Source organism: Mandrillus leucophaeus, unplaced genomic scaffold, assembly GCF_000951045.1.
Source record: "Mandrillus leucophaeus isolate KB7577 unplaced genomic scaffold, Mleu.le_1.0 Scaffold928, whole genome shotgun sequence".
Taxonomy (NCBI): domain Eukaryota; kingdom Metazoa; phylum Chordata; class Mammalia; order Primates; family Cercopithecidae; genus Mandrillus; species Mandrillus leucophaeus.
In genome coordinates, this window is record NW_012110119.1 from 387,254 (window position 1) to 401,391 (window position 14,138).

At 34.4% G+C, this 14,138-nt stretch overlaps 1 protein-coding gene across 1 annotated transcript in view; it reads right to left on the bottom strand.

The window, feature by feature from the left end:
- The window catches only part of SLC26A7 (solute carrier family 26 (anion exchanger), member 7), a 148,227-nt gene that overhangs the window by 34,475 nt on the left and 99,614 nt on the right, over positions 1-14,138 (bottom strand). Inside the window, exons 10-14 of the mRNA XM_011970104.1 lie at positions 12,901-12,978; positions 11,797-11,892; positions 5,353-5,459; positions 4,271-4,337; positions 1,066-1,203 (exon numbers count right to left, since the gene is read on the bottom strand). Coding sequence (XP_011825494.1) covers positions 1,066-1,203; positions 4,271-4,337; positions 5,353-5,459; positions 11,797-11,892; positions 12,901-12,978 — 486 coding nt within the window. The remainder of the gene's footprint in view (positions 1-1,065; positions 1,204-4,270; positions 4,338-5,352; positions 5,460-11,796; positions 11,893-12,900; positions 12,979-14,138) is intronic.

Below are 14,138 nucleotides of genomic sequence, written 5' to 3' on the forward strand. Positions count from 1 at the left end.
AAGCAATCCTTGTGCTCTAGAGGAGTCAAGGAAAGTTTCACGGAGATAGTAGTCAACCAAACTAATAATGCTAACTAAGATGTTACAGTGTTGAGTAGGCCAAGCACTATTCTAAATGCTTTGCCTTCATTGACTCATTTAATCATCTCAATTACATGTGAGAAAACTGAAGAACAAAGATTCAACAACTCAAAGTTCCACAGGTAGTAAGTGGCATACCCAGGCAGCTTGGCCTCAAAGTCCACACTCCTAACATTACAGAGGGCTTAAGGATTCAAATGATAATAGGTAGCTTAATTTATATTAAATCATACTGATGCTGATTTGATTCAGTATCTCTGTTAATTGACAGTATAAATGGAGATAAAGAATTTTGGAATTTTATAATAATATTATTAAAATGATTGCAACAGTTTATGCGTCTCTGAAGTCATTTATCATATTCCATCACGTTTAGAGTTAGTTCTAATGCCTTTTTTTGGTTTAGAAAAAATATATTTTTGGCCAGGTGCGATGGCTCACACCTGTAATCCCAGCACTTGGTAGGCCAAGGCGGGCGGATCATGAAGTCAGAAGATTGAGACCATCCTGGCTAACACCATGAAACCCCGTCTGTACTAAAAATACAAAAAAACTAGCCGGACCTGCTGGCGGGTGCCTGTAGTCCCAGCTACTCAGGAGGCTGAGGCAGGAGAATGGCGTGAACCCGGGAGGCGGAGCTTGCAGTGAGCAGAGATGGCGCCACTGAACTCAGCCTGGGCGACAGAGCAAGACTCTGTCTCAAAACAAAAATCCATTAAATTAGATCATTTGTCTTATTTATTCTTTTCAGTGCTATAGTACCTGCGACTCATGTCCATTAAATATATGCTGAATAAATGAATGAATGAACAAGAGAGTGATTATCTAAAAATCAACTAAAAGAATCAAATAATCGTAGGTTTTGCTAAAAGGAGAGGTCTCGAAATACTTGTGTGATGTATTATTACTTACTTGATACATGTTTTATTGTCATGATATAAGGTTACATGTAGTATGACATTCTAATCAAACCACTGATCCTACCTTGCTGATATCATCAAGTGGCTGATTACAGGCATTTTCCTTTTGGATTATGTTCATTAAATCAGTATAAAATTTTTTTGCATTCAGGAAAACAAGCGGGTTGTTTATTGAGATAATTTTCACCTGCTGCAGGGTTTCCTTTTAGAGGAGAAAAAGAAACAGATTTAGAACTCTGAATTAAATAATAGAGAATTATAGCCAACAAACAATCAGGTCTAAATGTCACTCAGTTTTATGAGCAATCTCTCAATTAACATTTTGATTACTAAAATGCATTTAGAGGCCTTAATGTACTATCACAATTCCTTATGGGAAATACATATTTCCTGTTTACTAAGAAACATTAATAATGGCAAGATAAGTTGGCAGCATTTCAGAAAGTGGCCCTTATTCCTCCAAGCTGGTTTTTTTGGGAGGCAGTAGCCTAGACTATCCAAAGAGGTCAAGGAAGTCCTAACCTTTCAAAAGTATTTATTTTATTCAATCTATCAATTAAAAATTAATTTACTTAACCATCAGTATTTTTTTTTAATGAAAATGTGTCCTAAAGGGTCAACCATCAGTCATTTACCTCATAATGACATAGCTTTCCTTCAGCTGAAATACTTTACAAGTGATGAATAGTTGTAATTTGAAGACAGAGACCTACAGGTAGTAGTAGGAATATAACTTCACTTTGGGCAGGCCTAGGGACTGGATTGCTGGGATGTGGTGAGCGATGCGGAAAGGAAGAAGGAAAAGTTTTGACACAAAAGGTGTCTGCTTTGCCCATTTTCCCATCACTTGGTGATGTGCAACTAAAACAGTCTTCTCTATGACCTTTGGGGCAAGTGTCTGATCTAGAAATGGAGAGGAGGGTAAATTCTACAAAATGACAACTCTTTATCAACTAAGTAAGCAATACTCTTTCAGGCTTTACTTCCATTGTAGAGGAGATGCAAAGAATAGCGATGCATACAGACAGAGGACAGAGTATGAAAGAAAGAAAATATTAAGTATGTTAATTTGGACAATTCATTTAACTTCTCTCAGTTCCCTCATTTCCAAAAATGAGACAAATGTTTAAACTAGAAAATCTCAAAAAGCTCCTATAGTTACAAAACTGATTGAACTTTGCAAAGTGAGGATATTTGCAACAAATAACTCAAGAAAACAAACAGACCTTAAGTTGTCAAACTAATGTTCGGACAAGAGTAAACCTCTTAGAAACAAAAAATAAAAATTAACTCTTAGGCCTGTCATATTAGTCATCCCAAAGCACCAAAGCTTAGCCTGATCCTCTAATCACACTACATCAAACTTGTCCAAGCCGTGGCCCGTGAGCCACATGCCGCCTAGGATGGCTTTGAATGCAGCCCAACACAAATTCATAAACTTTCTTAAAACATTATGAGACTTTTTTTTTCCAATTTTTGTTTAGCTCATCAACTGTCATTAGTGTTAATGTATTTTATGTGTGGCCCAAGACAATTCTTCTTCTAGTGTGGCCCAGGGAAGCCAAAAGATTGGACAACCCTGCACTACGTGATTGTGCCAGTGTGCTGTTTTAAGTTAATATGAAAAAAATGTATTTGTTAAAGAATAGAGATTCAAATTGTTCTAGAAAAGAAATTATCAGTGAGGTTAAATTCACTGAGTGGGAAGAGATCTCTCAAATCACGAAGGGTCATTTCACATGAAGAAGAGGTGGAAGAGTGCATAAATGGAAAAGGTAAATGACAGATTATTTTAATTTAGCGAAAATTCCACCTGAGAACTTACATTCAACTCTTGCTTTATCTTAGTTTTGTCCCTCTTATTTTTTATTAAAAAATTGAGAAATTAGAGAGATGTAATATTATAATAAAATTTAAATCTCCATGTGAAACAGTTATTATTCAGGTCAGTGACTAGACTGAAATCAATCAAGACTTAAAGATGTGGAGAAATTTCTAGCATTTTCATCTTCCTGCAAATCCCCTCATTCACTTCTCTACATGTTTAGCCCAAGAAGTAGTTAAGGATTAGACAATTTATTAAACAGTGATTTTTAAGCTGAAAATAGTCAAATCCAAAGCCAAATTCAGTCTCAAAGCTAAGGAGGTCAGGGCTAATACATGTGTACTTGTGGTGTGGATACACAGGGGACTTCAGGGGCCCAAAAGTCAGTCTGGGGCTTTGCACAAGCACTAAATTCCCATGGAAAAATTAAGGAAAGAAACAAAAGGCAAAGTTGGTGGAAAACTTGAGCCTAGAACACCCTGGAAGGCTCTGAACCCAAATAGCTCTCTGTGAAACAAATCTTTCCATAGTATTAAAAACATAAGCCATTCCCTTGGGTGCTGCAGAGGGTTCCTGATGCTACTTCCTATTTCCAGTCTATTTGGAAATACCCTGACACTGGTCCTTCTGGTGGGAGGCCAGTTTACTCTATCCTTAGGGGAATTATGAGATACTGAAACAAGTGTATGTGAAAAATAAAGGGAAAAAGGTTAGTCAAACATTTACAAAGCAGGTTCAAAATGAGGGCAATTTTTTTTTAATTGGCAAAAATATTTCAAGTCAACATTTTCCCCCTCACTTTAAACTGTTATAGTCATCCTTTAGAACAACAAACTAGAATTCAGACATAATCAATTGGCTTTCCAAAGCATGAGCAGAGCAAGACTGTTTATACAAGTTGTGTCCTTAAAAAGGTTCCCACTGTGTAAGAAACCAATTCTATTGGCATTCTGTAGCCATTGGACTGAATTACCCTCTGCTAACATACAGTTGACTGAGTTTTTAAAAAAAAAAAAAAAAAAAAGCAATACCATGAACCAAATTTGCTTCATTCCCTTTCCTATTTCTATCTTTCTCCATGACTTAATTCAGAATAGACTATCAGTTTAGTTTGATTACTTTATGCAACTCAGTAATGGAAAAGAGGTGTCCAAATGCCTGAATCAATCTTGGCCATGATTCTACAGTGAACTGTGGTTCTAGGAACCATGCTACACTTTTATCTGAATGCTGGATCCAAAGAGATTTTCTTTTGTTCTATTGATTTGTTGCATGTCGTTTGCCACATATATTGTGATCACATATGTACCATTCGAAGTTTATACTAATTAAAAACAATTATATTTTTACTATCATAATTTATCTAATTTTTGTGATATCTTAAAATTATCTCACCCACAAAATGATTAACAATTGCATAAAGGAAAAGTAAAACTAAACTTACACTGTCCATTTCTGTCTTCACTTTAAATTCCATTTCTTTCATGTTTTTTATACTTAGAGTCATTGCTCTAAAATTAAAGCAGATAGAAAACAAAACAAGTCATTTCCTAATCATTATATAAACAATGGAGAAACCAAAAGTAGTCATTTAATAACTAGAATGTGTCTGAAATGATTTATATTCTATAACCCATTTGTTCATAAGAGGACATTGGTAAATCTCTATATCTCTAGGATATTTGGGGATAGAGGTTAACAACAGAGGCATATAAGTAGAGTCCCATCTCTCCAAGCTACTACATGTGGATTAGTAAAGAAGAATTATAAAAGAGAAAAGGCAAGAGAGTATGCAGCATTGATAAAATACTGTTTTAATGAAAAGCAAGAAAAGAAAGAATCAATGGCAAGATAGGACTGGATAATATTGAATCTGAATATATAAATTCTATAAAGAAAGACTCTATAGAGATAAAACAACATTTTTTAGAATACATTATGTCACAAATAACTTTAAGGGAAAGATGGATGTGAAGTAAATAGAAACATTATTCCCAGATGAATACTTTGTAAAGCAGAAAAAGCATTGGTCAGACTAGGGAAATGATTTATAAATTTTCAGTAAAATGACAAAAAGAGAGTGTGTTTCTCAATAAATTATCTAGAAAATAGATTAATCTGACTTCTGAAAAATAAAATGTTCTGAAGTTATTTAATTTTCCAAATAATTATATTGTGAAATGATTTGTGATCATTAGCTACTAACTCTCTTCACTTAATTTAAAGAAATCTCTCTATAACGCAGTATAAGGCTAGGGGTTTATTTATTTTAAAAGAGTTTATATATTCTATTTTATAATGTTGATAAGCTATTTATCTTCATTAAGATCAACATTGTTAAATATCATATGCAGATAAAACATTTTCTTATCTGTTTGTCCCTAGTTCTCTGACAGCAAGAAAAACATGAGATTGTAGTACTATATGTTACACAGAAATAAAAGTAACTAGCAAGTACCATATGGCAAGTAACCATGTATTTTGCTGCTGTGTCAGAATGAACAGAGCATTTAGATAGGGTCCTACCTTGGGAAGCGTCCTATCACTATAGCTATGGTACAAACAACACCAAACAGCAGTCCCACATTGGCAGCAAAGCATATTGTAAATACATATGTACTGACCCATATGCCCTGAAAGAGAAACAAGAAACAGAAGTTGTGAATCCTTTGGAATTCACTTCTTTCTCATGATTGCTAAGTTCTTCACAATTGTATTCTTAACACTCTTGTGACCAGATCTCTCAGCAAGAAGATACTACTTAACAAGTGGTAAATAGAAGTTCAGAAATACAGAAACAAATCCTGCTCCATCAGACTCTCAGCAGCAAAGGTGGGGAAAAGTTTCTTCTTTTATTTCCAGACACTGCCAACCCTTAGTTCAATCCCCAACAAACACTATATTTAAGATCTGTAAATAGTTGGTTGATGTGTATGGTTCAAAAGCATGCCATGATTTCCCTCTGCTTTCTCATTTAATGTAATATTATTACAAGCAATTGTGTACAGATTTTTGGTCATTCTCAACAATATTTTGTCTTCTAGGACTGCCATAAAAATAACTAATGTCATTTATTAATACATAAGGCTCAGGAAGCCTAATTTTAAAATGACTGAGTCAAACAATGCTGCCAATGCCACTTTTAGATCAATCACTATAGAGATCATTATAATTTTATTTGTAAGGGGCCATTCAGTATGAAAGCTAAAATATAAGGGCCAACTTGGTTTTTGGGAACATTTCAAAAGATTACATGAAACTCTAATTCTCTTTTAGTTGGAATACCAAAGTTATTGCTGTTTTGTTCACCACTTAAAATTATAATTTGCAACAAGATGTTGTATTATAGTTGGAATATCTAAGCTTAGTGCTGAAAAAATATATTTAAAAGCAAAATAATTTGCGAAATACAGGTTATATTTTCTTAACACTAAATCCTGCATTTATCAAACAGTAAACAAACAATGTTTTTAACCTCTGTCTTTTCCTCCCAAAACTTGCAGCACTTTGCCTCTGACTGCAATTCTAAATTTGTTTATTTCTGTCCCAATAGCTATATTATCACTTTAAAACATCTTTGAAAACATATTTTAATTCCATACACAAATGAGGAAGTTAGAAGCGTTTCTGTATTCTAAAAATAGCAGAATCCTGGGGAGGGAAGGAGTGTAAATGTTTTTCAGACAAATCTGAAATAAATATTTCTAAAGGGCTCTTTTTTGTTGCTGTTTTTGAAATGCTTCTCCTTTGTCTGGATTATTTATCTACACTAAGTTTGAGTGATTCTTAACAGGTTTTTTTGAAAAGCCAAGCCCTTGGAAGCAAATGGAGGGAATTTTATCCATAAAATTCCTTTTGATGTAGGACAAACAAACATTCTGGAGTAAAAGAGAAAATGCAATTTAAATGAATGTCATGTTAAGATCCATCATCTACAAATGTAATGCTAGGTTATTACTTATTATGAGATAATTCCCAGCTGAGATGGTTTTTCTTTATTCAGGTGAACACATAGCCATTTGAGTCTTCTGTTTATATATAGAGTGTTTTTTTCTTCCTGGTGTATTATGCTATACTTAATCATATACAAAACAAGGCTGCAAGTTTTTGACCATTATTTTAGCTTTCCATGATGACTCTGAGTTTTACTCATTCTCAAATGCTAACTGAATCTGCCCAAGTGTGGCAGAATAATACCTCACCAAAAGCTTTATAAGTCTAATTCCTCTGGGCCATCCTCACACGATTCAATATGGCATAGGGAACTAAGGATCCTGGTCCCTGCCACTTAAAAAACCATAGAGCCTGGAGGCCAGAATTCATCAGAGCAACCAGAAATTTTGGTACCATCTGGTTCTATTTTTAAAGCATATTTACTCTCCCACAACATCATCTACTATAAGTTGGGCTTTCCAAATGCTTACTTATTTCCTGGGGCTACCTTTATAGCTTTGAAAAAATATCAAATGGAAATTAATAACAGAGACCAATAAATAGTTCCATTAGTTAGAATAAATCCCAATAGCATTCTGTAATAATTCCTGTTAAAGACTCAAATGCTAGTTGTCACAGTTATCAAGAATTAGTTGACTCTTGGGCCCCTATTTTTTATTTTTTGTTATGTGTTCCTACTTGCTCTCTTCCCTATTTGGTACTCACAGTCCCCAAACACAAACTAACCCCAGTGTTGACCTTCAGTAGGGGACACAATCCTTTGTCTTTGTAGAAAATACATCGGCATAAAGCACAGTTTAACAGCTACTAAATTACCTCACTTCCCCCTAGCCTAACTATTCTACTATCTGTTTTTGTGGCAGATCCCTATTATTAAATTTTTACAGATCTGAATTCTGTATCCAATGTTCAGCTATTCAAACTCAGTTCTGAGCCAATGAGTCTCCATTTGGACACCTATTTTCTCATAACTTCAAAGAGGGTTTTGACTAACAACTCAAAATAGCATCAATATTAAACTGTTAGGCCTATTGTGGGGAGGGGGGAGGGGGGAGGGATAGCATTAGGAGATATACTTAATGTAAATGACGAGTTAATGGGTGCAGCACACTAACATGGCACATGCATACATATGTAACAAACCTGCACATTGTGCACATGTACCCTAGAACTTAAAGCATAATAAAAAATGTAAAGAGGTGAAACAGTTTCTAATTTTCCATGTGATGACTATGTACATGATATTTTAAACTTTAAACCTTCAAATTAGTTTACACACACACACACACACACACACACACACCCATATCTTGGATAATTTTACTTCCATGATATTCTAGGCATAGTCCATCTATTTAGTAATCTAGACATTATACATATTGGGTATATAGCCTATATCCTCAAAAGTCTGTGCAATATTCATACTTTGAATGCTGTGCCCAATAGTCCAATAATCCTTTGAATGCTATGCCCAATAACCCAATAATCCATGGCTTTTCACTGTTGAATCCCTTGGCAACTAAGAGACACCTATTCACTCCAACCACAGAAGGCTATTTTCAAGCTAAACCCAATGTCCCACTGAATCATCATGCACCTGATATATCCACGTCACCTTTCTCACACCGTATCTTTGCCTGCACCCTATTGCCTACTTACTCCAAGTATTTAACTATCACATCTAAGTAGGAGACTACAAATTCTAAGCTCTTAAACAATTTTTTAGCTATCAAACACCTTCAAACTTAACATGTCCAAATGCGAACTCATTAACTTCACCCCAGAATCTGTCCTTCCTCCAATGTTCTCCTTCAGTTATAACACTAATATCCTTCAATACACTCTAATCAGAAGGTATGGAATCATATTTTACTTTTCCTCCTCTTTAATCTACCTGTCCAATCATTTCACAAGTTCTATAAATTGTTAAGAAAAAATATCTCAAGTCATATCCTTTTCTCAAATTATTAATGATACTTTAGTTCACACCGTTCCTTTCCTCAACTCTTTTGACAGTGTCTTACATAACTCTCTGTTTTGTTATCTGCATTGTAAACCACCTGCCATACTACTGCTAGAATTAATGTTCTAAGTATAGATTTGGATATCAGATTTAGAGAGTATATTAAAGGCATTTTAACTCAACCCTCCTCTATTAAAATCCACCCAAAACAATATAAAATGTGAATACAGAAGGGAAAAAATCAGCATCAATGAAGCCAGAACATGGTCAAAACTTCTAACTACAAAATACGATATAGACTTGCCAAATACTGTGAAATTTGGGTGATAATCAAGGAGGACACTCGAAGCCAACAAACTTATCCTCAGAGCTCAATCAAGTATAGATTTTTGCTTAAATGCCAGAATCCTGAAAATTCTGTACAATAATCTGGTAAGAGCTTTTAGGGGCAACAGCTTCTAAGTTCTAAAGTCAAAGATGGGCTACCAGAGAAAAATGAAATGTACTCATAGAGATTTATTTGATACCAGAGGACTGCAGAGTGAAAGGCCATTTGTATCACTTACAATCTGACTTCCTAAGTAAAGGTGACTGCAGGAAGTGCAAGATGAAGAATGGAGAGATGACAACAGCGTGAGATCACCAGTGAACCTATGATTTCTGAGGCTTTGCTTCAATGATCTAAATCAGAACTGCGGGCTGCTCTACCTCATTTCCAACCTCTTGCTCTCCCTATGTTGTTTTCCAGCAAATAGGTCCCCTAAAAAATGCATTACAATTCTAAATAAATCATCAAGGGCCCTATTCATGGAAATGAGGAAAATAAAGAAAGAAAATAATGAATAAGAGGCAAAAGATAGATTCGGATATGTAATAGGCAATATAATCTCAGGAAAAAAACCTTAAATATAAAAATTCAAAGAAGGAATGATCAATGAAAAACAGAAAAACAGAAGGAGATAAAAAGCAGGCAGGCTAGAATAATACAGGAAAGAAAATGAATGAAAATAAAAGCCATGTTTAAAATTAAGAAGTAAGATAATCACAACTAGAAATACATAATCAGAGATATGTGACTAGTCCAAAGAAATCACTTACACAGAAAAACAAAATAATCCTGGGAAAATATTTAGATATGAAGGAAAACAAAGTAAAAACAAATAGAAAATTCACTAAAAAGACAGCAGAATACATAGATTTGAAAAAATATTCAAAGATAAATTAGAAGAAAAATTTTGTAAATAATTCCTGATTATGAGATCAAAAGATTATGTCATGCTCAGAAATTTGAAACTGAGTGCTCAACCACAGTAATATTCTGATAATAGTACCAAACTTCATGAGTAAGAAGAAAGAACTTCATTGGGCATCCATGTAGAAAAACAAGCTTACTTATAATAACAACAAAAAAAATTATGAGGGATAAAATCTACTTTATCCCTCACTGGTGTTCCTAAATAGAAACTCAGAAGTCTTTCCAACTGATCCACATTATATAATGAACTGGTGGTGAGGACTAACAAATACAATCTCTTTGATATTTTTCATCTGATTTTTTCTTGTACTTCATGGTCTCAGCCTTGGTCTAGGCCTTCCTCATTTATATGCCTGAAGGTCTAAAGCAGTGCTCCAATTTCTGTATATTTCACCAGTTTGATCCGTCTTCCTCAAACTACTCAAGTGACCTTTCTAATACATTTTATTCTTATTTCACCTTTCAGTGATGTCTCACTGCCTTCATAATGAAATCAAATCATATTTGTAAGACATGAGTTGCCTTTCCCAATCCAACCCATTCTTAACTTTTCCAGTATCATCTGTCACTACTTGCATCCTCACATTATATGTTCTACCCATGCCAAATACCACAGGGTAATCAAGTAGCTTGTTGAGAAAGTTTGCATCTTCTCATTTCTTTGTTTCTATGAGCCACCTAACATATATCACCTTTAAAAAGTCATGGTTAATTTTGGCCTCTTGTTCTGCCTACAAAATACTGTTCCTTCAAGTCTCAGTTCATATTTCAACTCTTCTGTGACAGTCTTTCATGTTAATCAGTCCAAATTAAATGTTCCTGCCTCTATTTTCCCCAAAACTAAGCTCCTACTTTTCCCTCCAGGTCATGTTGTATCCTGTCTTGCATAATAAGTTAGTGTTTCTGTGTCTACTTCCTGCACAAATAACTGTCTGGAGAGACTGGACAGTTCTTTTTTCATCTGCACATTCCTCATGGTGCCCAGCATTGTACTTTGGTAGGAGCTCAGTAATACTGAGCCCCAGGAGGAATATTATGAAAGTAGGCACCAGCATAAATAATATCCCAAAATTTCTCAGAGAAAATGATCTGAAGAAGAGAAAATGTGTATTTCATATTAATAATTATATTTCAATATGGTGACTGTCATAGTAAAGCTAAACAGAGGGTACTTATGAAGTACGTCTCCCATATTGGAGAGGGAGAGTATTCTGGATTGCTCTTCCATAGATAGGTTTCTCTAGAATCAGTGGGCTATTTATGTTAGTAGAAATCATACTTTATCATGGTTCAGTATATTTTAATCTGTTTCAAGCATGGTCCTCTTAATGTAACCCATTTAAAAGGCAATTCATGACACCTTTTGTATTTAGAATGAAAGTGGTCACCATTAAGAGGTTCACCCTATATGCACGCAGCATGCATTCTTAGTGATTAATGATAGTTTTTCATACAGGTTATAAATTGTCACATTTCTATTAGTGCCTATTTCCCTGGTAAGTCTTACTTCCAAAATTAATTCATATTGTAAATTAGACATCCCAAATTCACTGAAATTATTAGCATTTCTTTAAAAGTTCTCAAACTACACATTCATCAAAATTTGACCAAACTCTATTTCTGTTTCATATATATTTCAATGCTTTTATTAAGATTTTGGAAAAAATAAATGGTAGTTTGTAAAGTGTACAAGTCTCAAATGGCTAAATCTATCTGCTGCAAATAAAATTATTAGTGTGTATTTGGTAACATAAGTTTAAGCAGAAAAGGGATAGTTTTAGGTCAAATTTCTACTTACCCAATCGATTTTATCCACATTCCAATATTTTTTTAAATCTCGGAACTGTATTAGCATTCCCTTCAGTCCCACAACAATAATGCTTGCAAGGACACACTAGAAATAAAATGTAAGTTGAAGATGAAGCAACATAAAAATTGTAACGTAAATTTAGAAGGGCCAAGGTATTTTATTGTTTTGTTTTTAAAGTACTTAATAGAGAAAAGCAATCACCAATTAGAAGACAAAAGCAATGTTTGTTTTGTTTAAAACTAACCTATCATCGTACTTTAAGAAAATAATATATATTCTAGAAATTCATAAGGTAATATTTGTATAATTCTAAACAATAAGAACAAAAAGAAAATAAGTAAATTGTAAGGGTGAATGTCATGAAGCTCAATGCCCTCTTAACTATACATATTCATGGTCATTTGTTTGAAATGTATTTGTTGCATGAAATTAAATATGTACATCATATATTTTCTTATAATTGCCTTAAATGTCAATTATCTGACTTCACCTGAAGATATTTATAACTCTCTTGAAAAGCAAACTTGATTATTGGAAGATCCTCCCATGGAAATGGTTTATTCTCACTACACACGTGAAAAATTAGAATAACAAAGGATGGAGACTGGCTCTCATAAGCCCAGTGTTTTGCATTCCTTTGGTGCCTCAGCCTTATGAAGAAGAAGGTGAAGCACTGGCACTAATGTTCTGAGTCACTTTATATAACAGACATATCAACAGCGGGAAGCTGTATTTTGTTTCCTATTTCTTTGCCCTAGCACATATGTTTTTCTAACAAAGTTTTAGTAAAATTTATACTTCTTATAACCGACTATGCCTAATTTCACCCTCCAGATGAGCACGGAATGAATCTATTTCCACAATGCCATTCTTATGTGAGAGCCAAAAACTTAAAAAAAACAGCCACAGTACCCCCTCCCATGCCTGCCTCAAATGTGGTAGCTTTCCATACCTCCCTCATTCAGACTTTACTTCTGTAACATGGTTTCTAGATTTATGATTGTTGAGGTTATACTTCCAAGAAATTTTATATATAGTGATTCTCATGAAAAGTTAAATTTAAAAGTAGATAGTGAAAAAGCAGTACCGTACCATGGGCAGCCAGTAGAGCAAAGGTCCTATTGCATAGATGACTATAAGGACGAAAATGCAAGATATTAGACAAGCCACCTGTAAAATACAAGACAGACAAAAAGGAAAAAGAAAACCTTGAACTTTTTTATTATGTCAAAGTTATGGGGTGGGGGGATAATTCTTAGTTTATCTTGATTAGAAGAAACAAAATGTTGGCACATAACTGTTAAATTGCTTAGACTGTCATTATCTATATTTTGCAGCTGAGGGAAGTTAAATGTGACAGCTGACAAACTGGTGCAATCAAATTAAGTCAGTGATGAGAGAAAAGCAATTTCACACAAAGAAATAGGACACCATCAACTTTTATCACACATCACAGCGATGGCTTTTTTGTTTAATAGTGAAAGTGACATTTCAATTAAAAGTTCTTTAGCCTGTTGGTGTTTAGCCTGACTCCCCTCCTTATTTTGTAGGAGGTTGTTTGGGCAATAACTGAATATGTGGCTTAGGGTACTTCTGTGCTGATAATTTCCACTGAAGCATTTACCCTCTTATTTGGAGTTCTTTGTTAGTAAAGGCTCCAGTTTTGAAGTAGTTATATGGGATATGGGAGTGATCTCTGGCAGTGGAACAGGCTTCATTTTACTAAGCCTGAAAGGCCATTAGTATCATGTTCTAACCAGCCAGCCTGCTGACAAAAGGCAATTCAATTCACCTGACTCCTACAGCCATATTCCACTTGAAGAACTTGATTTCACAGAAGCAAATGTTCAGGACTTAATAAAACATTTGGCCAAACTGCCTTCCTAACAAGAGAAAAGAAGGCTTTCACAGGGTCACGAAGATGCCTAGAACATCATTATAGAGATATCAAAGGGAATTTGGACCTAGTAGAATTGCTTTAATTAAAAATAAATATATAAACAATCAATATCAAAAGCTGGCAAAAACTCAGAGCAACTGGAATTCTCAGGCATTGCTAGTGGGAAGGCAATATGGTACAGCTACTCTGAAACAGTTTGGCAGTGTCTTATAAACTTACACATACACTTACCTTATGACTCAGCACTGGCTAAGAGAAATGAAACATGTCCACGTGAAACCTAAATATGTATTTATAGAACTTTTATTCATAAACACCAAAATCATAAATAACTAAAATATCAACCAATTGGTGAATAAATTGCAGTACATCTATACAATACAACTCAGCAATTAAAAAAATATTCAAAATCATTGAGCTAATGAAAGAA